The sequence below is a fragment of the Neofelis nebulosa genome, chromosome 17 (genome assembly GCF_028018385.1).
Source record: "Neofelis nebulosa isolate mNeoNeb1 chromosome 17, mNeoNeb1.pri, whole genome shotgun sequence".
NCBI lineage: Eukaryota > Metazoa > Chordata > Mammalia > Carnivora > Felidae > Neofelis > Neofelis nebulosa.
This window is the reverse complement of record NC_080798.1, coordinates 38,517,968-38,543,077: the sequence shown is the minus strand read 5'-3', so window position 1 is coordinate 38,543,077 and position 25,110 is coordinate 38,517,968. Positions and strand designations below refer to the sequence as shown.

At 37.8% G+C, this 25,110-nt stretch overlaps 1 protein-coding gene across 5 annotated transcripts in view; it reads left to right on the top strand.

Annotated features, from left to right (window-relative positions):
* CDH8 (cadherin 8) overlaps positions 1-25,110 on the top strand; it is a 361,133-nt gene that overhangs the window by 107,763 nt on the left and 228,260 nt on the right. For all 5 annotated transcript variants that reach the window (XM_058706101.1, XM_058706098.1, XM_058706099.1 and 2 more), the window contains one exon: positions 4,738-5,032. In XM_058706101.1, coding sequence (XP_058562084.1) covers positions 4,738-5,032 — 295 coding nt within the window. The remainder of the gene's footprint in view (positions 1-4,737; positions 5,033-25,110) is intronic.

The following is a 25,110-nucleotide window of genomic DNA, read 5'->3' as shown; positions in this document are numbered from 1 at the left end:
CAACCTCTGTGATGTTATGAAAACAAAATTATGATAATGTCAGGCTCCTTACTGAAACCTTGTGTAGATGGACTCTTGTTACTTTCATAGTCAAATCTAAATTCCACTTCTTGTTTTCCAAACTCTTCATAATCTGACCCCTGGCTGGCCTGCCTTTTTCTTTCTTTCTTTCTTTCTTTCTTTCTTTCTTTCTTTCTTTCTTTCTTTCTTTCTTTCTTTCTTTCTTTCTTCCTTCCTTCCTTCCTTCCTTCCTTCCTTCCTTCCTTCCTTCCTTCCTTCCTTTCTTTCTTTCTTTCTTTCTTTCTTTCTTTCTTTCTTTCTTCTACATTTTCTCTCCTTGACTCAGTGCTCTAGCCATATTAAATCATCTTTACTTCCTCTAACACAGTATGCTTTGTTTTTTTCTCTGGATCATTATCCATACTATTACCTGTGGCTGGCATGTGCTTCCTCCTTTCTTTGAGATCTGAGGTTTTAATCATCGCTTCTTTGGAGAGGCCATTTCTGTCCCTCCACACTTCACGTTCTGACTTAAGTAAAATTTCTGTATGCTCCCATACCCCTCCATATCATAGCCTGTAGAGCATGCATTTGAATCCAGGAAATTGACTCTAAAGCTTACACTCTGAAGATTGCCACTTGCTGATAGTGCATTCTGTGGAAGAGTTCCCGAAAACTCTCTGAATTGCATTAGTTGCATTGGTGAAGTGGAGAAATATTATCTAGTTTGCTGTGGGAATAACATTGCATTTATACATGTAAAAATGTATACCAGATGGTAAGTAGCCAAGACATGTAATAATGATTAATAATAATAATAATAAGTCTGCTTACCCTGAATTTTCTGTGTATTTATCTCTCACTAGCCTTTGGGTCTTGGAGAGCAGCAACCATGTGTATGTTGTTTGTAAACATTCTCTGTTCATATTTAATAAATGAATGGGTGTACTGTAGCCAGGCCTTGAGAGTTGTACCTCTCAAGGAGAATTTGCAGGTGTCCCTTACCCAGCCTGCTTCGTGTCACAGAAGCAGCCCTCGGGAGATGGTCCTCACCCTTGCACGTGATGCATGGTGTGTGAAAATTCAGTGTCTTGGGGACATCTTTTGCACCATAATCTCACAGAGAGGGTCTTGGTGACAGGATCAGTGAAGTTGTATTGAAGTGAGCAGGTGCTGGCTGACTTGTGTGATGCACAACAAAGAGAACAGCTTGTCTTTCTGCACCCCATGTCCTTTTGAAGTCCACACCTGGAGTCTTACAGCGTTTGTTGCCTGTAAATTGCCATTCTTACATATCCACACATCTTTTGTTTGTAATGCCAAGTGGGTTACTTGAATAACCATGTGAGTGTGTGTTTGTATGTGTGACACAGACAGTAGGATGAGCCAAATATATATAGAAACACAATTCTCTGTGTTTCAAGAGTACCGTTAGCCAGGTGATCTGGATTTTACTGAGATTTGCTAAAAATGAATTTCTGGAAGAAAGACGGAGCATACAATGTTTACTTAGGGTTTTTGTTTGGTGTTTTGTTGTGTTTTTTTTTTTTTTTTCCATTTTTTCCAGGATCTAGTTTTGGGAAGTTGCTTTCACTTATGTTGCAGTGTTTCAGATAGTTGCAAATGGTTGAGTATGATACTGATATAAAAACAGTTTTAGTTACTGTATCCTTACTATGTCCGCTCCCCTTTTCCTCTATTTCTCAGATGATCTCAGATTCCAAAATCACATCTGCAGAGTAGATGGTTTATCCCTGTGTTCTAGGCAAGGTATCTGAAGCTCAAATAAATGCGTTCACCTCTCCAGTTCATATGGTTAGAGACCTAAATATTAGCTTTGTGTTTTATGACTTCAAAAACCTATGCTTTCCCCTTCTGCTTCCGTTACTTTTAACAGAAGGGGCCATCAAAACCCAAGTTAGGATTATAATGCAATTTACTTATCAGAGGCTAAGGGTAAATGTAAAGAAAAGTATGGCAGAAATAATTTCCAGCATAAATGAGGATAACACCATTTGGATGGCTTGAGTTTTTTTAGCAAAAATGCTGTGTCCAAGAGTGACGCATACCAATACCTCTGTGTCTCAGGAATGCCTTGTATGTGGATGGAAACCTCCAAGAAGGATATATTATTCAAATTTTCTTTTTTTAATAAAAATGCTAATGAAAATGTTAAAATGCACATAAATTAAAATGATCATAAATTAGGATTAATATCACATTAATGAATTATAATCCCATACTCATTAAGATAAAGTGGCATTTCAATATTTGCTCTTGTTAATAAATTTAATACAATAAATGAAAGGGATACATTTTGAGTTTCAATAAATATTTGATGTAATCTTATGCTTTAACTTTTTAAAATATGCAAAAGTAAAGTAGGAGATCTAGATGCGTTTGGATTCTTTGTTGCTATTTTATGTCTTTTTTTTTATATTCTTTTCATTTATTGAAGCGCTAAATACAATTTAAATTGGCAAAGAAAGCGATAGAGCCTGTTCTGAATAAAAGTTATCCCAAGAGAACACAGTATCTTTGAGTCTAGGAGTTTCTTTCCATGCAGCAGCATTTTTTTTTAAGGAACAAGAATTTGAAATTTGAAATCTTACAGTGAAATACCTGGAAAATAGGTAGATACACGCACAGACAGACATACATACATACATACATATATACATACATATATACATACTGAAGATATGTACATTTAAGCACTATTTTCAGCCATAATTCAGTGAATTTTCCTTTAAAAATGCCAACTAAAATATATACAGTTTTGTTTTTAGTTTTTTTTAACAGGAGTCAACATAGTATAAAGAAGATGTACCATGTGTCAGAACACTCCTGTCTCACTCTTGAGAGTAAGCTGAAAATTTTAAAAGAGGGGTTCTCTTTTCCCTAGTACTTACCAGAATGCTTCAGGTAGGGTAGGTATTCAGTAAATTTTTGCCCTTGTAACCAAACTAACATGAGTTCAGTCCTTGGTGAGTCACAGATAGAAACTATACCAGGTGGTGTTGTCACACAAAGTAAACTTTTTTGCAACAAATAAGGAGACCATGGGGAGTAATTTCAAAAGCTGTGACTTTTGAGCAAGGGTAACTTTGTTTTCTTTTCTTTTTTTTTTAGGATTAGGATGAATATTTAGAAAGGGGAGCCTTGTCATTGGATGTAGTGGTGGGCATTAAGGTCCCACATGTACCTTAAGGAAACATGCATATTCATATTATATTTGTATGTTATGTATATGAGGCTTGTGCTCCTCCCAGGGTGGAGATTTTAGTATTGTAATAAGGTAAAGGTAACTGTCAGTCACTCTGTGGTCCATCTGCGCAGGTGTGAGTCAGAAGCTTAGTTCAAACTGGTCTGGGTGGTCTGGGTTCATGGAACTCTTCCTCTAAACAGTTCGTTATTGCTTGAAGGATAATTTTGGTTTCCGTCATGGGATATTGTACCTATAGGGTCTTTTGCTTGAATAAAGAGATAAGCTGGAAAGAAGAGCTTACAGAAAGGTGTGGAACAAAGGTCAGTGGGTACAAGCAGGTAAAAGTAGTAAAGGTTAGGCCTTGGGGGTCTAGCTAGTGATGACACCCTGACCTGAGATGAATTTGTATTTCTCCTGCAAAGTTCTGATTTTGCAAAGGGGACCCTTTTCTGGCCCCGCTGTTCTTTATCAAATGGGAATAATTTTCCAGGACCAGAAAAATTGTACAAATCAAAGAAGAGAAGGTCATAGAAAATATAAGATCTTGCTATACTTCAGGTTGGATTATTTTTGTTTTTCTAACAGGTAGACCTGAGTTGAATTATGGGTCTACTGCACTTGATCCCATCAAATAGAAACATTGGAGAGGTTATGATGGGCCTTGTCACACCTCACTTTTCTCATGTTTCATGTGAAATAGTCTAACTTATTGACTTCTGGAAAAGTTAAGAGAATTATCATATAAGCAAATCCCATAGTTGTTGACACTATGATCCATTAAATGACCCATTAAAGGTAGCTAAGAAAAACTTTAAATAAATGTATTAATAAATGGAAAAGAATATATGATTTTTGTGTTTTGCTCTTGATATTTTTATCATTCTAAATGTATGGTTGAGCGTCTGACTTTGGCTAAGGTCATGATCTCGCCGTTACTGAGTTCTGGCCCCACGTGGGGCTCTGTGCTGACAGCTCAGAGCCTAGAGTCTATTTCAGGTTCTGTGTCTTCCTCCCTCTGTACCTTATCCACTCATGCTCTGTCTCTCTTTCTCTCAAAAATAAATAAACATTAAAAAAAACTGTTCGAACTGATTTGTATACATTTTATTGTATTTCATTTTGTTTTATAATATTTTTTAATTTTGTGTTTAATGTTTTATTTATTTTTGAGAAAGAGAGATAGAACACGAGTGGGGAAAGGGCAGAGAGAGGGGACACAAAATCTGAAATAGTCTCCAGGGTCCAAGCTGTCAGCACAGAGCCCGATGTGTGGCTCAAACTCACAAGCTGTGAGATCATGTCCTGGGCCGAAGTCAGATGCTTAACCGACAGAGCCACCCAAGTGCCTCTATATTTCATTTTGATTGATATGCATACAGTGCCTAAACTCTTTGTACAACTACTGTTAGAATAAATTGATGATGTTAGAATGAATGTAGAAAGAACCAACTTGATACTCAAACAGAAGGTGGTTAAAAAATAACTTTGCAAATTGCCTCATTGCTAACCCATGTCACTTTGCATTTTAGCTACACACAGACCTGGATCCTGGAAGCAAAAAAATCAAGTATATCCTGTCAGGTGATGGAGCTGGGACAATATTTCAAATAAATGATATAACAGGAGATATCCATGCTATAAAAAGACTTGACCGTGAGGAAAAGGCTGAATATACTCTAACAGCTCAGGCAGTGGACTGGGAGACAAACAAGCCTCTGGAACCTCCTTCTGAATTTATTATTAAAGTTCAAGACATCAACGACAATGCACCGGAGTTTCTTAATGGACCCTATCATGCTACAGTGCCAGAGATGTCCATTTTGGGTAAGTATGCTTCCAATTTCACAGAAATATTAAGAGTCCTCTTTAAAATAGTTCCTGGCATCTGGGCTGGTGTGTTGCTGAATGAAAGACATTTATTACCGTCTTATCTCTGATTTGCATTTCCAAATCCCCTTTTTTGGCCTAAGTTCCACAGCTCAATAGCTTTAGTCCCTTAGTAATAGGAACTGACGAAGCAGTTTTATTAAAATATCTCTCCTTACAACGATAGTACTTGAATAGGCTGAATTTGTATTCCTCTCACAAACTTGTAGTTTGAGTATTGTTACTGAGATGGATTTATCAAGATTTGTTCCAACATGCCAGACTAATCCTATTGATATTTGCTTGATGTTTAATTATTTGTTTGTGTATATTCACATGCAGATGCCACGCATAGAGAAAGAGAAAACGGTCTAAATCTGTAGTCAGCCAGATATTGGATTGAGCTGGTAGGTCAAGTCAAGAGTGAATTAGGAAATCACAGTTGCTAGAGACTTCTTTGTAACTGAGCTTTCTGTAGGAGCACTGCATTCACCAGTGTCCTGCTCATACTTGTTTGCAGGCATTCAAGTATCCATTATATTTTATTGAGCAGTATATATTTCAAAACATGATTTTCTCCCTTTTCTTTTACTGTTTTTGGATATCCTTATCTATCCTCCACCCCTGGCCTTGGTCTAGGAAACACCTGTTTCTAGACTTGATACTATTAGAGGAAAGGTGTTAGACCTCTTCCGTACCTGACAAGATAAGGCGGGATCCAAAATTCATAGTCTGAGATTACAAAAGTCATTCTTATGTATGTAATAAGTACCCCAGCTTATTTCAAATTGCATTTAAGACAACCTACAAGGATACGTGCAGTGCAGCAAAGTCACGTAAATTAAAGCAGGTGAAATGATGAGACAACTAGAAGACACAAGTAAACGTATAAATTGAAGGCCACAGTTAGGTAAATAGCTTGGCTTCATTTGATTTCTTTGCTCTTAACCTACATTATAACTTTGATAAATAGACCCACTGCAACAGTGAATGAGCATTTTAGGTCTTCCTATCTTACCCATGTTATCTCTTGCCAGGACTCCACTTTACCCATCTCTTGTGCAAGGAATTCTACTTTCTTCTTGTTCTTGTTCTTGTTCTTGTTCTTGTTCTTGTTCTTGTTCTTGTTCTTGTTCTTGTTCTTGTTCTCCTCCTCCTCCTCCTCCTCCTCCTCCTCCTTCTCCTTCATCATCATCATCATCATCATCATCATCATCATCATCATCATCATCAAAATCCAGTTGCTCTTCTACACCTGGTTGAAATGACCTGTTTTCTAGGGAAACTTCTATGGCTTTCTAGCAAGCAATTAGCTTTCTACCATCACCACAAGGAGACACCCACAAATGAGCAAAAGCATCTCCATGTTTATACTTCTTTAAGAATCTGACATGCAGGGGCAACTGGGTGGCTCAGTTGGTTAAGCTTCTGACTTTGGCTCAGATCATGATCTCACACTTGTTGAGTTTGAGCCCCCCATTGGGCTCTGTGCTGACAGTTCAAACTCTGAAGCCTACTTCAGATTCTGTGTCTTCCTCTCTCTGCCCCTCCCCTGTTTGCGCGCACGCGCTCTCTCTCTCTCTCTCTCTCAAAAATAAACATTAAAAGAATTAAAAATCTGACATGAAAACAGGAACTCAGAAACTATTTTTTCTTTTTTTCCCCTCCTCTTTTTCTTTGATCAGCTCATTTAGAGCAAAGAATTTCTCTAATTTGTCTTTTTATTTTTTATCTAAATTATAGTAAGATGGTTTTAAAGGACTCCTGATACCTACAATACATACAGAACACTTTGTCTTAATTGCTAATAAGTGATGAACTGTTGATTGCAATTCATGATTACGATTCCTGCATCATAATGACCAAATCTATATCTATTTATTGTAAATATGTCAGAGGCTTCCTTTACTGTGTATATGAGTCATGTACTTGATAAATACATTGGGAAAGAAAACCCCCAAAACTTCTGAAGACTTCAAGATCATTCAGCTAAGAAAAGCATATTAAACATATTATTAGCTACATAATACAGTGTATCAATGTATACTTATGTATGCATTTTTTCCTCTATTTAAAAGATTTTTCTTGATAATTACGTAGAGACTAAAGGAAATAACATAATATTAGCTACATAATAGTGTATAAATATACACCTACGTATTCATTTTCTTGATAATTAAGTAGAGACTAAAGGAAATCATCCATAGTAACATATACACAGTTATTTTTTAAAAGATGTATAGCCTTTGACATCTCTTCCAAAAACCTGTGGTTTTTGCTGCGATTGAAAGTGTGGTTTTTGAAGTTAGATGGAGTTTTGAATCCTAGTTCCATCCCTTATTATCTGGTTGACTTTGAAGTTCAGGGAGGTTAAATTATTGCTTATTTTCCCAAGCTATAATGCAAAGATAATAATTTCCATCTTGCTTTCATTGTGTGAGAATCGCATGAGGAAACACAAGGTAAAGGTATGCTGTAAAGTTAAGTAATTGTGCAGAATTGGCTGTTGCAGTTTTTAAAATCATTTTTATTAATCTGTTTCCCACGTTACCTTTGGACCTTTGCTCAAGTATTGATTTTACGCATTGGGTGTCTGGTTTCTGTTTGACTCCAGCCTCTCTGGTTAAAGGAAGCAGAGGCAGCTGCACTATTTTATTGTCAACTGTGAATTATTCCCTTCATTTCTCATGAAGGTGAATATCAGGATGAAGGTCAGCTACTATCTCCTTTCTCTCCCCATTACCACTGTTCTCTCTCAGCCTGGCTCTTCCCTCCCCTCCTTAGTTCTTTCATTTTTCTTCCTTTGCTACTGCAGAAATGCCAGCACTTGCACCTGCACACCCTGAGGAATGCCAGCAAGGACTGGGGGTTTCATTGTGCAGAAAGTGAAAAATAAAATTCTAATTGAGAAATTTACCAATATTAAATTGAAATGAATGTGATGTTCAAGAACTGTCTGCCAGCTGACAGGCTGTCAAGACAAAACACACATATATATTTGCCCAAATGGCAGCCAAATTATTTTAGAAATATCTTACTTGGAAGCTAGAGACACAGCTCTTTTATATTCTGTGAATTTCAGAACTTGATGAGAATTCTCTTTTATAGCAATACCACATAAAGAGTGGCATGTGAGCTTGTCTGATTTTAACTGTGAATCCCAAACTAGCATTGTTGAGGTGGGTTTTTCAATGCAGATTTGCCTATACCTATTGAGTTTCAGACAACATAGATATTTTTAATGCTGTGGTACATTGGGGTGAAGGGTCTTTAACCCTGACCATATGCCTGAACCTGTGTTCAGATAAAATAAACTTTTTATTTGAGTTGAAAATAGAATCTCAGATTAGTGGCCTGCAAATCTGCCTTCTATTTGTGTGACAAAATCTGTAGAAGCCTTACTTTATAGTGTGCACAGTGATCTCTACCTAAATAAATATGTTGGGAAGAATTTAGTGATTATATGTAAAGTACTTGGCAGAGCAAAGAGTTAGTGACCAGGGTGTATGAGTTTCTTTACAGCCATCTATTCGTGAGTTACTTCTACTAGTAAGATTCAGTAACCTATATGAATGCCTTGGTCAATGAAAAACTTCTCAGCAAGCCTTACCTTTTTATTTCAAAAAAATACATATGTTGGAATGAACCCTGTTTCATTCAAAAGCCCATATTAGTGAAAGTAGTGGTGAAGGAATGAGAAGTCAAATAGCGCTTAAGCTGCTAGATGTTACTGCATTGTAGAGTACACAATTATATGATATATAACACTAGAGGTTTTCTTAGTTTTCTTTGTGATTCCGGACTTCTCTAAGGATGATCAACGTGTATTGAAAAGTTGCTATATGCCAGAAGCTGCGTTAAATGCTTTTAATATCTGCGACAGCCCTCCACCACCAGTACTGATATTAACTCCTTATTTCTCATATTTTTAATCAGAAAAACAGGGAAAATAATAGCTAATCCAAATCCAGATATTAAGTGAAGGAGCTGGGATTTAAATCCAGACATCTGGCTCTAGCTCTCATGGGTTTAACCAGTATGCTGTACTCATCTTTGATAATATCTCTAGAGAATTTTGTTTATATGAGCACTATGTTTCTGCTGCATATTTATAATAGTTAATGTTTTTCCAAGGTAGATGATCGCTTGAGGTCAATATACTTTGCAAATTAAATAAAAAACGAAGACAGGATTTGGAAAGGAAAAGTTTGGGTAGAGAGTTGCACAATTTTCAACCTAGGCACAGAAGCACTTTACAAATTTAAGAACAATGCATCACATACATATTCAGATAACAATAAAATTAATTAGGAGCCATGTGGTGAAGACTGACCCTGAAGTGCTGCTAATATAATAAAGATTAAAGAGAGTAACTGAGATTGACTCTGAATTTCCTGGTTGTGAATGCAAAAGGAGAATGTACTATCCACCAAAAATATCCACCAAAATATCGGGAGAAAGTTAAGAGATGACTTAGTATGATATATTTTATTTTGTTTTATTTTTTAATGTTTCTGTTTTGAGAGAAAGAAAGAGTGTGGGTTGGGAAGGGGGAGGGAGGGGGACAGAGGATCCAAAGCAGGCTCTATGCTGACAAGCAGTGAGCCCCATGCAAGGCTTGAACTCGTGAACTGAACTGTGATCATGATCTGAACTGAAGTCAGACGCTCAACTGGCTGAGCCATCCAGATACCCCAGTAAGATCTATTTTAAAAAGGCAATTCTTACTGCTTTCCAAAGACTCACAACTGAAGCGGTTATGGAAGTCAATACGCAATACACACATAAACTCATTCTCCATGAACACTAACTCACACAAAGGAAAATGTTAAAATTTGAAAATAATTTCCGTCATTTTCTATCTATCTTCTCTTGCCATTAATATTAAGCCTTTTTGTTATAAATGTGTCCTTTTATGATAAACATCCTCAAATCTTCTTATGAGGAAGGCCCACATAAAATACTTATTATTTATTTGGTGTTTTTTATCATCTTTGATTTGGAATATATTTAATCTTAGAGAAAAGGAGTAAATGTAGTTCAAGTGTATTTTCCTTGAACCATTTGAGAGTGAGTTGCTGACTTGATGCCCCATCACCATGGAAAACCTCAGTAAGTCCTTCCCACAATGCACAATGCAGCCATCACCATCAGGAAATTTATATTGATGTACCATTGCTATTGAAAGCACAGAACTCAGTCACATGTCTCCAATCATGGCAGTAATGTTCTTTTGTATTAAAAGTATCAAATCCAGGACTGTAGGTACATTACCAGTATGTGTCCTTAGAGTGCTTCAATCTGGAATGGTTCTTAAGTCTTTCCTTTGCTTTTATGACCCTTCTAGTTGGACATTATAGAAGAGTTAATCTATAGAATTCCTTAGTTAGGATTTGTCTGAGGTTTCCTTGAGATTAGATCCAGAATATGCATCTTGGAAAGTGATATCACAAATGATATCTTATTGATTTGTATCACGTGGTACAAGATTTTGACATTATTGGTGATAATAACTTTTGATGACTTCATTAAGGCAGTGTCCACCATGTGCCTCCATTGTAAAGTTATTTATTTTTACTCTTTGTATTTAATAACAACTTTGTGGGCAGATGCTTTGAGCCTAAGTAAATATCTTATTCTTCATCAAATTACTACACCCCCAGTTTTAGCATTCATTGAAGTTTCTTGGCTGAATTATTACCATGACAGCTGCCAAATGGTGGTTGTACTAATTCCCTCATTCGGTCTGCATTGATTACTTGATATTCTTCTTTAAGGAAAAACATTCTTTTCTTCCCATTTATTTGCTTGTGTATTTATGTTAATTTGGACTTCTATATTTCTGTTTTATTTAGTGAGTTATATACTGTTATTATCGTTATTTATCTTAATGCCATGATAATAGTTATGAATCATATTTGTGTCAGGCTTGGTCATGACATGCTCTTGAAACTTTTTCTGTGTCCTATTGACATGCCTCATCATTCTTTGGGTACAGTCTTATCTCTGGCGAGAGTGTTCTAGGTTTTTTTTGTATTTTCCATGCCCTGGCCCTGGAATTTGCCATTTATACAAAGACACTTGGTTCCATTTAAAACAGACTTGTATTTGGTGCCAAATGCAGGGTATTGGTTGTATGCATTGCTACCAGGGTGTTGCTCCTCCCATATCTTCTCAGTGGACAGGGCAGAACGAAGTAACATATGAGAGCATGTGTACACACACACACACACACACACACACACACACACACACTTATCTCACTTATCTGTATTGAGTTGAACAGTGTTCCCCTCAAGTTTTGTCTGCCAGGACTTTAGATTTTACCTTTATTTGGAAATAGAGTCTTTATAGATGTAAGTAGTTAAGTCCAGGCCATGAGTTAGATAGAGGCAGAGATTAGAATGCTGCCCTAAGAAATGTCAAGAGCTGCTAGTAGCTGGAAGGGGCAAGGGAACATTCTTCAGAAGAAATGTGGGCCAGTCAACACTGATCTTGGACTCCACCACTGTGAGACAATAAATTCCTACTGTTCTCAGCAATCCAATTTGTGATCATTTGTTATGGTAGCCTTCAGAAACTAATGCACAATCGATCTATTGAAAACCATAAGTTTGTCTCTAAACCTCCAGTTCTAATGCAACAACAGAGCGTTCATTGTATATTTTTTTCCCTTCTCCAGCTGTAAGAAACTGGAGTTTCCTTATCCTCAATATATTTATTATTTGGATCACCCTTCACATCCTGTAATAAGGGATTTCCATTTGCTCCTCCTGACCAACCCCAGATCTCTCACATAAATGTTTATCTGCTGTCATACTCTCCCTTCATCTTTCTATCCTTACACAGATTAGTATCTTGCCCAGTCACACTTAATGGCTTTTGCACGAAATTGTTCAGATGGCAGGAAAACAGGAATGGAGGCAGAAAACTTATACTACTCTCTACTTTTGTTCTCCTCTATTCCTCAGTTGTTTTTTGTTGTATACTGGACCTATAGCAACATTTTCCAATCTGTATTCAAAATAGGTTTACTAAAAAAAATCAAATTCAATTGATAAACACTGAATTTTGGAAAATGCAATGTTTTTTGTACTTCTGAGTCTTTATTATTATGTCATAATTTGATAAATTTGTATTACATGCTCTTTCAGAGATTCAGACATTTATATGATCCCAGAAGCTATTTTTTAAATAAATATTTTGCAGCACTGCATAATTTTATACTATACAAGCTTTACAAACACATGTCCAAAGAGAAGAGATTTTTGATTCTATGCAAGGCCACATATTAGTTTAGCATGTAGCTAAATAGTAAAATCTGCAGTTTCTAAAGAGTGAATTAAAAATTATGACAACTGTAGCTTACATGGATTAACTTGTCATTCTTGTCACTTCCTGGTACTTATTTCAGTCATATGAACAAGATTCCCAAAGTAATAAAGAGTTCATTCCCATATTCTTTTTTTATTATTATTAAAGAAACATTTTTTGTCACATAAGCTTAAAATATCAAAGAATGTTCATACTAACAGTCTTAAGCTTCACATTCTCCTTTCTTATAATGTAGAGGTTGTAGATTTCTTGTCTGGATTAAAAAAAAATGGTACTTTTCTCTATTTTAATGGAAAGATGCAAAATGAAGAAAGGGAAATACATATCTTGATGGATTTGATTATATTTTTTTGTCTTGTTTGATTCAGAGTGATGAGCAAAACTGCAATTCTTTAGGAAAACATGGGTAGGAAATCATGAGGATTGAAATAAATACTCTCAAAAGAAATCCAGCTGCTCTACCTGATATGAATGCCTATAACAGCTGTGGTTCCAAAACTCAAAGATGACGTGAGGATTGTGTAGTTTCTATTTTGCATAAGGAAGCTAACCTTCATTAGGGATACATGTGTGAAATACTGAAAGTATTCTCCGATCAGCAAATCTGTACTTATCATAAGGAAAATTAAAATACCTCCAGAAAAACTTTGTATTATAGGTTGAGGTTTGAGAAACCAAGGTAGTATTCTACCTAGACAATCCAATGATCTGCTGTCTTCCTTGTCTTTTTGCCCTCATAAGAGAATTAATATTTTAGGACTCACCATATTTATTGATTCCAGAAGCAAAAGGGCAAGTCTTCTGTAAGTTATTCAAGCCATGCTTGTGTCCAGAGCTCTGTGAATTAGTATCAACACCCACAGTGTTAGGAGTTTTTCTGTTATGTTGTCATTCCAGGAAATCATGAATTAAAAGGAACCAAAGAGTAAAAGCTTATAGAGTTTAATCTTTGCCTGCTAGAGACATGAATCAACTGCATGTCAGGGCAGCTCCAAAACATGCATTTGTGAAATTCTGAAGTCTTGGCTGAAAATGAATGTAGGACACCTTTGTCAATATATTTTTGGTATCAGCATGCTCTTCTCAGAACCTTGCCTCTTGGAGCTGGTGGGAATTCCTTAGAATGTCTATGCATTTATTAATATTATTTCTTTAATTTTGATATTTGTGCATGATGGGCTTAATAATAGTACTTCCTGGATTCATTGGACTTTAAAAATTACCATTTGATTATTTTAGAGCCAAGCGCTTTATTCCTTGGTTGTTTTATGAGGTATGTGTTGTTGTTATTTCCTATTCTGCTTACCAATAACTTCACATAGAGAAAAACAATGAGATTTATATGGCGAGATAGCTGTATGTGTAGATAAGCACATAGATTAATAGATAAAAAGTGATAGAGCTGTTAAAAGGGAAAAATAAAGATACACAGATATGTAAAATGTAGACCTATGGATAAAAGAGCTGTGTGTGTGTGTGTGTGTGTGTGTGTACGTACTTGATATATAATTCGATATCCTAAAAAAACAAAAAATAGTTATATAGGAGCTGTAGATGAGAATACATAGATTGCTTCAAATACATCTCGCATTGTAAGGGAACAGGTTTTCATCCCTTGTGCCTGCATTTGAAGAGTTTAAAGTCAGTATAACCATATTTGTTGCCAAGAAGATTTTATTCATTTTCTTTTTGTCAGTGAGCATGACACCAAAGAGTCTTCCCTATATAACCATGTCACATTTTTCAGATCTCATCATTATCGAACAATTATGAATCTTTGCAAGCTACAGGAGCCATCTGAGTTCAAGAAATATATTCAATGTGGGAGAAGGGGAGAAGGTGTCTGGGGAGGAAGACCACAGAAGTAAAAGTGACATTTTCATCACATTATATCAAGGGTACCTACTATCAGTAGGATTTATTCTTGTTGATGTTAATCTTGATCACTTGGCTGAGGTATTATTTTATTAGATTCCTCTACCATAAAGTTACTCTCTCCCTCCTTTTCCATACTGTACCCTTTGGAAGGAAGTGTCAGTGTGCAGTATATATTTAAAGAGTGGAAGGTCGGGGCTCCTGGGTGGCTCAGTCGGTTAAGCGGCCGACTTCAGCTCGGGTCATGATCTCGCGGTCCGTGAGTTCGAGCCCCGCGTCGGGCTCTGTGCTGACAGCTCAGAGCCTGGAGCCTGTTTCAGATTCTGTGTCTCCCTCTCTCTGACCCTCCCCCGTTCATGCTCTGTCTCTCTCTGTCTCAAAAATAAATAAACGTTAAAAAAAATTAAGAAAAAAAAAAGAGTGGAAGGTTATGCTTTCCTCCCACACCACATAATAGCATTGCTCATGTGATTTCTCATACATATGAGATTTTTCTCTTCTGTATTTTTCCTTTCTTTCTTTTTCTTTTCTTTTTTCTTTCCTTTCCTTTCCTTTCCTTTCCTTTCCTTTCCTTTCCTTTCCTTTCACCAATATGTGTACTCAAGTGTTATTTCTTTTGTATCTTGGTTTATAATCCAATACAACTTTATTTTCTTGCTCAATTTCTTTGTCAGCTTTGGCCGCTGGAAGGCATTTTAGTTGTTTCCTGTGTCCCTTTAACATCCATCCGTCCATCATTATCATCATCATCATCATCGGGGCGCCTGGGTGGCGCAGTCGGTTAAGCTTCCGACTTCAGCCAGGTCACGATCTCGCGGTCCGTGAGTTCGAGCCCCACGTCAGGCTCTGGGCTGATGGCTCGGAGCCTGGAGCCTGTTTCCGATTCTGTGTCTCCCTCTCTCTCTGCCCCTCCCCCGGTCATGCTCTGTCTCTCTCTGTCCCAAAAATAAATATCATCATCATCATCATCATCATCATCATCATCATCATCAGTACTTTGGTTTAGATTTTAGCACTTATTTACTTTCTTACTTTCTTGCACTTCATGATGCTCCAGGCTCATCTTGTATAATTATTACTCCAATTCTAGAATAAACTATTTTTCCAAGGAACCCCAGTTCCTTTTATTGGAGTGTTACAAACCAAGATGAGTATTGGGTGTATTTGTTCCTACTGAGTTGCCTTTGCTTCTAGGCCCTCTCAGCTGATACAGGGAGGACAAATATATGTGGATATACTAAATTATACACACACACACACACACCACATATATATTGTACAAATATATATGGATAGTAGTATATGTACTAATAATCTACTAATCCATGTATTAGTATATATGTTAGTATGTTAGTGTATTATTATGTTAATGTGTATATATACAAACACAGTATACTTATATACACACATATACAAACATATACAAACACTCACACACTTAGGTCCCCCTTTTTCCCCCATCGCCCTCAGTAAGTTCTAAAATACATATGTAATATAGTGGCATTATTTTCTCACAGGTTATATTTTATCCTGGGAAACTCTATTATCCATTTTTTTAATTTGCATATATTAAGATTTACTCATTGTGCTATAAATTTTAAAATTTTTGTAAGTATGTTGTGCCATGATTCCATCATTACAGTATCATACAGAATATTTTACTGCTTTAAAAATATCCCTTGAGCTTTACCTATTAAACTTTCTCATATCCTTAACTCCCAGTAAGCACTGATCTGTTTATTGATTCTTTCCTAGAATGTCCTACAAAGAAATAATATAGTATGTAGACCTTTCACTTAGTAGTGTGCACTTAAGATTCATTCATCCATGTTTTTGCATGGCTTAATAGTTCATTCCTTTTAACCAATAGGTAGTATTGAGTCATATGGATTACCATAGTTTGTTTATCCATTCACCTATTGAAGGATATTTTTATTGCTTCCAGTATTGTGTGATGATAAATAAAGCTGCTCTAAACATTCATGTATAAGTTTTTGTTTAGAAATTAGTTTTTTTAATGTTTATTATTATTTTTCTTATTTTTGAGAGAGAGAGAGAGAGAGCGTGAGCGAGCATGAGCAAGGGAGGGGCAGAGAGAGAGGAAGACACAGAATCTGAAGCAGGCTCCAGGATCCAGGCTGTCAGCACAGAGCCTGATGCAGGGTTCAAATCCATTAACTGTGAGATTATGACCTGAGCTGAAGTAGGACCCTTAACTGACTGAGCCACCCAGGTGCCCCTAGAAGTTAGTTTTAAATTTAGTTGGATAAATATCTAGGGGTATGACTGCTTATATTTAATTTTATAAGAAATTTTAATTGGTTCAATGGAAGTACTAACCACAAAGCCCTATCTATAATCTACAAAACACTATAAAGATATCCCTCTTTGATCATCAGGTCATCAAAAACCTAGAATAGAAAACAATCAGTTAATATAGAGATGGACATAAGTACTTGAATGAGTTCCAGTCATCACATTACAAACAGGAACTATCTTAAAATACTGTCAGACCTTTGGAAATGCAACCCAAGAGGATTTTTTTTAATTTTTTTAAATGTTTATTTATTTTTGAGAGAGAGAACGAGAGAGAGAGAGAGACAGAGAGAGAGAGAAAGCATGAGCAGGAGAGGGGCAGAGAGAGAGAGGGAGACAGAGAATCCGAAGCAGGCTCCGGGATGTCAGCACAGAGCCCGACGCGGGGCTCGAACTCACAAACTGTGAGATCATGACCTGAGCCAAAGTCGGATGCTCAACTGACTGAGCCACCCAGGCGCCCCCATTTTTTTAATCTTTCCTTTATTCTGGTCAAAATGAGTCCTCTTTATTCTATTCTTTGTGTGTTGTTCATAGGCACTGTTCACCAGCTTGCCACTAACAACATTACTCTGCCCATTCCTGCTTTTTGAAAGTTTGTGTGAAAAAAGGGAATGAGTGAAAAAATGAGTATCTTCTAGTCCATAACCACCTATGGAGAACCTACCTCTTTCAGGCTGTAGTGAACATCCATTGAGTGTCTGCTTAACTCATGCTGTGTTTAATCTCTGCTAACTGTCCATCTCCCTGTTGACAGTATGGATAATTAACAGTCAGTTTATATAAGGTTGCTTCTGTTCTGGAACACAGGTAGATGTTTGATCACATCGAATTTACTTAGTCTCAACCCCAGGAATTTGCCATGAAGACTTAGAAGATTTTGAAATAGTATCTTTCTAAGCAGCTCAACATGTAAATATGTGAACATGTAAATCACCATGTAGACATCATCTTTTCACGGTGTCTATTAGAGAAATCAAAAAGGTACACTTGACCGAGAGAGGTAGGGAGATGAACTAAGTAACAAAGAAAAGAAAATGATGAATAAGTAACAAAGAAAAGACTCTGCAAGTTCTTACTGGATTTTTTAGTCTCTGGTTTTCTAGCAACATACTGAGTCTTAGGTAATTCCCATCACTGGCTTCCCATGATACTCCATCCATACATGACATCTCCACAAGGGGAGGGACATACTATGTTTCCTAAAAACAAAAATTTCATAAGAAATATATAATTGTCTTTTGTGTGTTGTCGGTGCCAGTGGAAAGAAATTATTCACAGGAAGTTTGGTCTATTAGAGAAGGGATATAGAAGCATTTTTCTTCCTGGATATGTTAACCCTGTATAAAGATAATCAATATTTATGCACACTGAAATTATATGAAGTTCTTTTTTCATTATATAAACCTAGAGAATAGACTATCACTCTTGTGTCTTCCTTCTGAAACATCTTGGCTCTTCAGGGCAAGGTGTGGCATTAGTAATATGTCGTGCTTATCTTCATAATATAATATGAGTAAAAGAGGAAGTTTTGTCTTCATCTGCCATCAACTGCTGCTCATTTAAACACAATGAACTGAAATATTGCATTCTTGGGAATGTTTAAACTGGAATTGGGGATGGGATATCCCTTCTCCCAGGCTTTTGAAAAGGTCATGTATCTCCTTGACCTGGGAAAGAAAGAGAAAATGAGTGAAGGAATATTCTCAGTTCAGTATGAAAAAAGACCCTTCATGCCAAATGCAATGTCACTCTTCCACCCATTTATATTCATAGATGCTTTTAATGGATGTCAGATAACATGCCATCTTCTGTGCTTTGTTCTTTTAAAAATTACTATTAAAGAAAAGCTGGATGATCAAGACTGAAAACAAAGGACAAAATTCATTCCTGAGTATGTCTTTAGTGTCCTTTTTCTCACCTTGACAAAACCATCTGTATAATGATAATCACCCCAGGATCCTTTTTTTTTTTTTTTTTTTTTTTTTTTTTTTTTTTTTTTTTTTTTTTTTTTGGTGTTGTTATTCCTTTGTAATTTTTAGGGCTGCTGATACCATTAGGTAACAATGAAATAATATTAAACAGTCCCCACACATTTATGTATATGTAACAAGTTACAATGTCAAAATTAAACGAAAGGAGAAGTGCCAGGATCTGCCTTAAGAGTGGCTCTTGCAGTGTCTTGCAGCTCCAGGAAATGCTGTGTATGTGCACTCTGAGCACGCTTTTTTTAAAAAATAATTTATTGTCAAATCAGCTTCCATACAACGCCCAGTGCTCATCTCAACAAGTGCCCTCCTCCATGCCCATCACCCAGTTTCCCCTCTCCCCAGCCTTCATCAACCATCAGTTCTTTCTCTGTATTTAAGAGTCCCTTGTGGTTTGCCTGCCTCCCTCGCTGTAACTTGCCCCCCGTCCCCTATGGTCTTCTGTTAATTTTCTCAAGATTCACATATGAGTGAAAACATATGGTATCTGTCTTTCTCTGACTGATTCCACTCAGTATAATACCCTCTGGTTCCATTCATGTTGCTACAAATGGCCAGATATCATTCTTTCTCATTGCTGAGTAGTATTCCATTGTATATATAAACAGCATCTTCTTTATCCATTCATCATTTGATACACATTTAGGCTCTTTCCATAATTTGGCTATTGTTGAAAGTGCTGCTATAAACATTGGGGTCCCAATGCCCCTATGCATCAGCACTCCTGTATCCCTTGGGTAAATTCATAGCAGTGCTATTGCTGGGTCATACGGTGGTTCTATTTTTAATTTTTTGAGGAACCTCTGCATTGTTTTCCAGAGCGGCTGCACGAGTTTGCATTCCCACCAACGGTGCAAGAGCAAGTGCTACAGTGCAAGTCCCTCTGAGCACCTGTTAGGGGGACCCTACAGCAAGGAAAGTAAGACCATGTGTTGTGAAGCCAGCATTGTCTCCCTGCTTCATGTAGCACTAAGGGCATTGGTGACTTAGAATTTTCATAAGCACAGAAGGCAATTCTTGTTCTTATTCAGGCTTTTCTGCATGTTTGCCTTCTCTTGTCCCTGGTACATATTTTTGAATTATGCATTAAAGTATAATATCCACACAGTAAGTGCATATGTCATAAGAGCAAATGCTCACAAACTGAACAGTTTCATGTAATTAGCACCCAAATAGAAAAAAATCAGTATAGTATTTGCCTTGCAAAATTCATTCTTGGGCTTCTTCCTGACACTATTTCCACAAGAGTAACCTGTATCCTCACTTCTAAAAGTATAATGTTTTGCCTGCTTTGTGCTTGACACAATTGGACTCATGCACTCCTTTTGGCTTTTGTGTCTCATTTCTTTCTCTCAATGCTCCAGACAAGCTTGAAACCAGTTCAACCATATTTACGAGACACGTGAATGAATCAGTGAATATGGTGCTTTTTAAATTCCTTTATCCTGTTGATTCCTCCCACACTTCTCCTCTTTTCTTTTTGGTTTTGGTGTTAGAAGGTGACTTTACCATTAGATATGTTATTTCGCATGTCCTTTCACCACGTACCCAGCTCAAGGCAGACAGTGGGAACTTCCACATCAAGGCCAGAATTGGTTTGGTAAGTCTGCATCCATGGGACACAGAAGTGGTTTCTAATCTTCCTGAAACAGATTGATTGATTGATTGACAGAGAGAGAGAGTGAGCGAGGATGAGCCTGGGGAGAGAGGCAGAAGGAGACAGGAGAGAGAATCTCTAGCAGGCTCTATCCTCTGCTCTGCGTGGATCCTATCATGGAGCTCCATCCCATGACCTTGGGATCATGACCTGAGCCCACGTCAAGAGTAGGATGCTTGTCTCAGCCACTCAGATGCTCCAAATCTCACTTTTTTGTAAAAGAAATTTACATATTAGAATTACTTTTACCCCAAAGGGGAAAAACACCCAAACTGCAGTTCTGCCTTTTCTTTTTGTTTTTGTGAGAGGGAGGGAGGGAGGGAGAGAGAGAGAGAGCGAGCAAGTGCACATGAGCATGAGCAGGGGAGGGGCACAGAAAGAGGAGAGAGTCCCAAGCAGGCTCCACACCCATCACAGGGCTTGATCCCACAAACCGTGAGATCATGATTTGAGCCAAAATCAAGAGTCAGACACTTAACCATATGAGCCACTGAGGAGCCTTCTACCTTTTATTTTTGTTTTAAACATTTCACTCCCTGTTTCTCCATTGTCTCTAATGTTATCATCAAACCACCTACATTTTTGTACAGTAAAGTCACAGAGATGAAAACTCAACTCTGTGTGCAGAAAGAAGGACCTAGTGGTTAAGAATTCATTCTCTAGAGTCTGTAGGCCGTGTTGCAAACCCCTAGTAGTTTCCTTAGAGCCCCAAACTGACCTTTAGTCCTTTGAGATTTGCCGCTGGGATTTTTGTCCTATATCAAGTATGACATTAATTACATGGAACATGTCATGTTAGAGAAAACTATTATAATTTTGTTTACTGATATAAATTATCATTTAAAAAGGAAACTTTAGGGGGTACCTGTGTGGCTCAGTCGGTTAAGTGTCCGACTTCAGCTCAGGTCATGATCTCACAGTTCTTGGGTTCGAGTCCCATATCTGGCTCTGTGCTGACAGCCCAGAGCCTGGAGCCTGCTTCGGATTCTGTGTCTCCCTCTCTCTCTGCTCCTCTCCTGCCCATACTCTTGTTTATCTCTCTAAAAAATAAATACAAATAAAAAGGAAACTTTATTTCATCACTAGTATCATTTGCCTTAAATAGATAAATGTCAAATGTAACATTAGATATAATGAAACATATACAAAACATTAGGTAGACATCATGTGAGATATACATAAATATATAAAAGTCATTGACTTTTGTATAGACACTGTTGCCTGATGAAGGCTTTTATTTGTAGGCCTTCATGTGCCTTGGTATATTAAAGCATATTGGCAAATATCAGCTGTTAAACTCATATAGGCATAAAACTGAGATTATGCCTTTAGTATAAAAGGAGAATGGAATGGGTATATGTCTGTCACTGTGGATTTGAAACTAATTAATGCTGATTCCTTGCATACCTAGAGTACCCTGCTGGAATGCTGCTCCTATTTTAGAGAGCAACTTGTTATGCAAAGTGCATGTTTACATTTTGGTATATGCCATGCAAGGACACACACAGCCCATGTTCTCTCTTAGCCATACCTACCACCAAGGGGCACATAGTTTGGCAGGGAGGGTCACCAGCTACTTACATCTTGCCAAAGATGTGGCAGGACCATCACAGCAGAAACCAAGACTGCCTGGAGGACCCAGAGATGCCTGGAGATATCCCTGGGAATTTTGCTCACCTAAGATTTGCATGGCAGGGGATCCATTAAAATTTCATGTTTCCTGTGACTAGAGGAGCTGTGGCCATTTCTTAAGATCTTTGGAACAGATGAGGAATAGGCACACACTATCATCTGCTCAGAAGTCAAGTCCTGTGCATTGGTCAGAGGCTGTGCTAGTAGGACTGTGTGGGCTCTGCTAAACGATCCATTTCTGCAAAATGGAAAACATTTCAGCATCATCTTTCCATTCCTAGGCCTTAGCCATCCAGAGCGTATGAACAATTAACATTGTATTCAGTGAGCAAGCAGGTGGATGAAAAGAAAAGTGTGTGATTGTTTCAAATATTTGGTGGGAGCCTTTACCTCATATCCATCAAGTGAAACACATCTGATCAGAAGATATTTCAAGATGTCATGATAAAAGTGAGATATTGCTGTGCTATCATCCTCGGTGAAAAAGGCAGTTTTGAAGCTTCCTTATCCCCACGCCTCAGACACAAGAGCCATGTTGGGTTTTGAAGGGACATTCGAACACATTAGACTTGGCATTTGCTTTGAACAGAAAAGACATTCCTGATTAATTTTAAGATTTGCCTGACTCGTTAGATATATCTGTAGCTCTTTAACTTCTTTAGAGCTTCTGGTACTATAGAAACCAATTTGAGCAGGGTGGGGGAATGCTTAGATATGTAAGATCCAAGGTTAGGGATAGGACTGCGTGGAGAATATAAAAATTTGCTTCCCTGTGTCTGATGTAATGCTTCCTTGAAATATTCAAAGGTAAATGCTTAGGCTTTGAAGCCAGACTGTGTTTGAATTGTGATCTCTTCTTAACTATTGGGTAACCCTAGGAAGGGAATTTACCTCTCTGAATCTGAGATTCTTTGTCTTTAAAATGGGGCTTAAAAAGGAAAATTATGTGAAAGGATAAAATACTCTGGTATGTAATATTCCAAACAATGTCATTTGGCCCAGGCTCTGAGGTATAACTACCTGTTCCAAAGGTCTGCCTCATTGGCTTTCTTTGCATGCTCCTTCTGAATTCTCTGAGCATCAGTGTATATAAATTTGAGTCTTCCTGCATGGTGGTTTTTGTTTAGGATACATTTTCAGAATTAAGCTAGTTAGTTTGTTCAAATAATCAATTATTTTATTACCTCTACTTAAGACTATACCTTTACTCTTTGTTTCTGTGATCCTACCTACTCTATGAAAGAATTTTTTTTTTAATTTTTAATTTCTATTTATTTTTGAGAAAGAGAGAGACAAAGCCTTAGTAGGAGAGAGGCAGAGAGAGAAGGAGACACAGAATCTGAAGCAGGCTCCAGGCTCTAAGCTGTCAGCACAGAGCCTGACACAGGATTTGAACTCAGGAGCCTTCAAGTCATGAGATCATGACCTGAGCTGAAGTTGGCCACTCAACCAACTGAGCCACCCAGGCACCCCAATGAAAGAATTTTTAATATCTCATTTCTTTACTTTGTGCTGAGTTCCTGGCCTATAACTCCCAACTGCCCGCATGACATGTATATGTGAGATTGAGAAGCGTTTTTTAACAACTAGCACATCCAAAACTGAATCTCATACAACCTGTGGGACAGGATCCAAGCAAGGAGAGCCATGGGTCTTCTGCATTTAAGCATCTTGGAAAGCTGCAGTCAACGTGTCAGCCAGGACTGAGATCTCATCTGAGGCTCTACTGGGCAAGAATCCTAATTCCAAAGTCTCATGGTTATTGACAGTGTTCAGATTCATGAGGGCCTTCAATTCTTTTTCATATATTTTTTTAATTTTTTAATGTTTATTTTTGAGAGGGAGAGGGAGAGAGGAGAGAGAAAAAGCAGGGGAGGGGCAGAGAGAGAGGGAGACACAGAATTCAAAGCAGGCTCCAGGCTCTGAGCTGTCAGCACAAGAGCCCGATGTGGGGCTTGAACTCATGAGATCATGACCTGAGCTTAAGTCAGATGCTTAATCGACCAAGCCACCCAGGCGCCCCAGAGGGTGTCTGTTTCTTTCCTGTGTGGTGACCATCTTCCCTTCCTCGCTGCATGGCCTTTCCCTGTGACAGCTCAGAACATGGCAACCTCCTCCTTCATAGTCACCAAGAGAGAGTCTCTGGCATAACAGTCATAGCAGTCTCGTGTGACATAATCCCTTCGCCCCATCACCTTGGCTGTATTGTATTGCTCAGAAGCAAGTCACAGGTCATAGTTATCATTGATCCCCTCCTCTGTGGTTTTATAATAGCAAGAGTGATTATTTCTAAAACAGGGTTTTGAGCATGGCATTCCCTTGCCAAACACCCTTGTGTGTCTTCCCTTTGCTCTTAGAAATAAATGTAGTCAGATTTGAACCATTTTACAGTAGAGAAGGGTCACCTTCTCCTTTTCAACTGCTGTGTCTTCCCTCCCCATCCTAGTCCAAGAGACCATTATATTTCACTCAGACTTCTGGCTGGCCTCCATGCTGGCTGTCTGGATTCGCTATTCTGTGAATTCTAGTGCATTCTCTGATTATGGCATGTTCCTGCTTACTGATCGTCAGTGTTTCTCCATTGCATTGTAGAGATTGTTCAAAATTTACAACATGGCTGCTAATGCTCCGCTCAATTTGTGCCAACATCCCTGTGTTTTCAAGCTGTTTACTGTCCCTCACAGGCCTACTTCTTGTCCCTTGTGCGTGATGGCCTCAGAGACTCCACATGTGGCATTGATTTTGCCTAGGAGAGTCTAATTCCTCGTCATCCTTCTAGTTTGGATTTTTATCCTTTCTTCCGAGTGTGTTCAAGCCTTCCTATCATTCTGTCTTTTCCTTCATACAAATTATAATTAATTAGTTACTTGTGTAGTTATCTGTGCTTATCATTCCTGAAGATGGAGCCTCTGCTTACATTGTTCCCCATTGTTTTCTGTACCTCGCAAGAGGCTAACATAGGTATATCTCAGAAAACAAACAGGCACACAACAAACAGAAAAGGAAGATAGGACTAAAATAACGAACGGTGTTCTCTTTACATATTTCAGTTGCAGTTAGGGAAACAGACAAAAGATCTTTCTGCCTTGAGGCCAGGTGTGAAGGACATCTGCGTTCTCATGATCTTTGCTCCTGAGAGGTCAGGAGAGGAGCCCAGGAGAGGTTTGGTCATGGCCAGACACAGAACGGTTCGTGAGGTGGTAAGTATCAGGTACAACTGACAGCACTCCAGG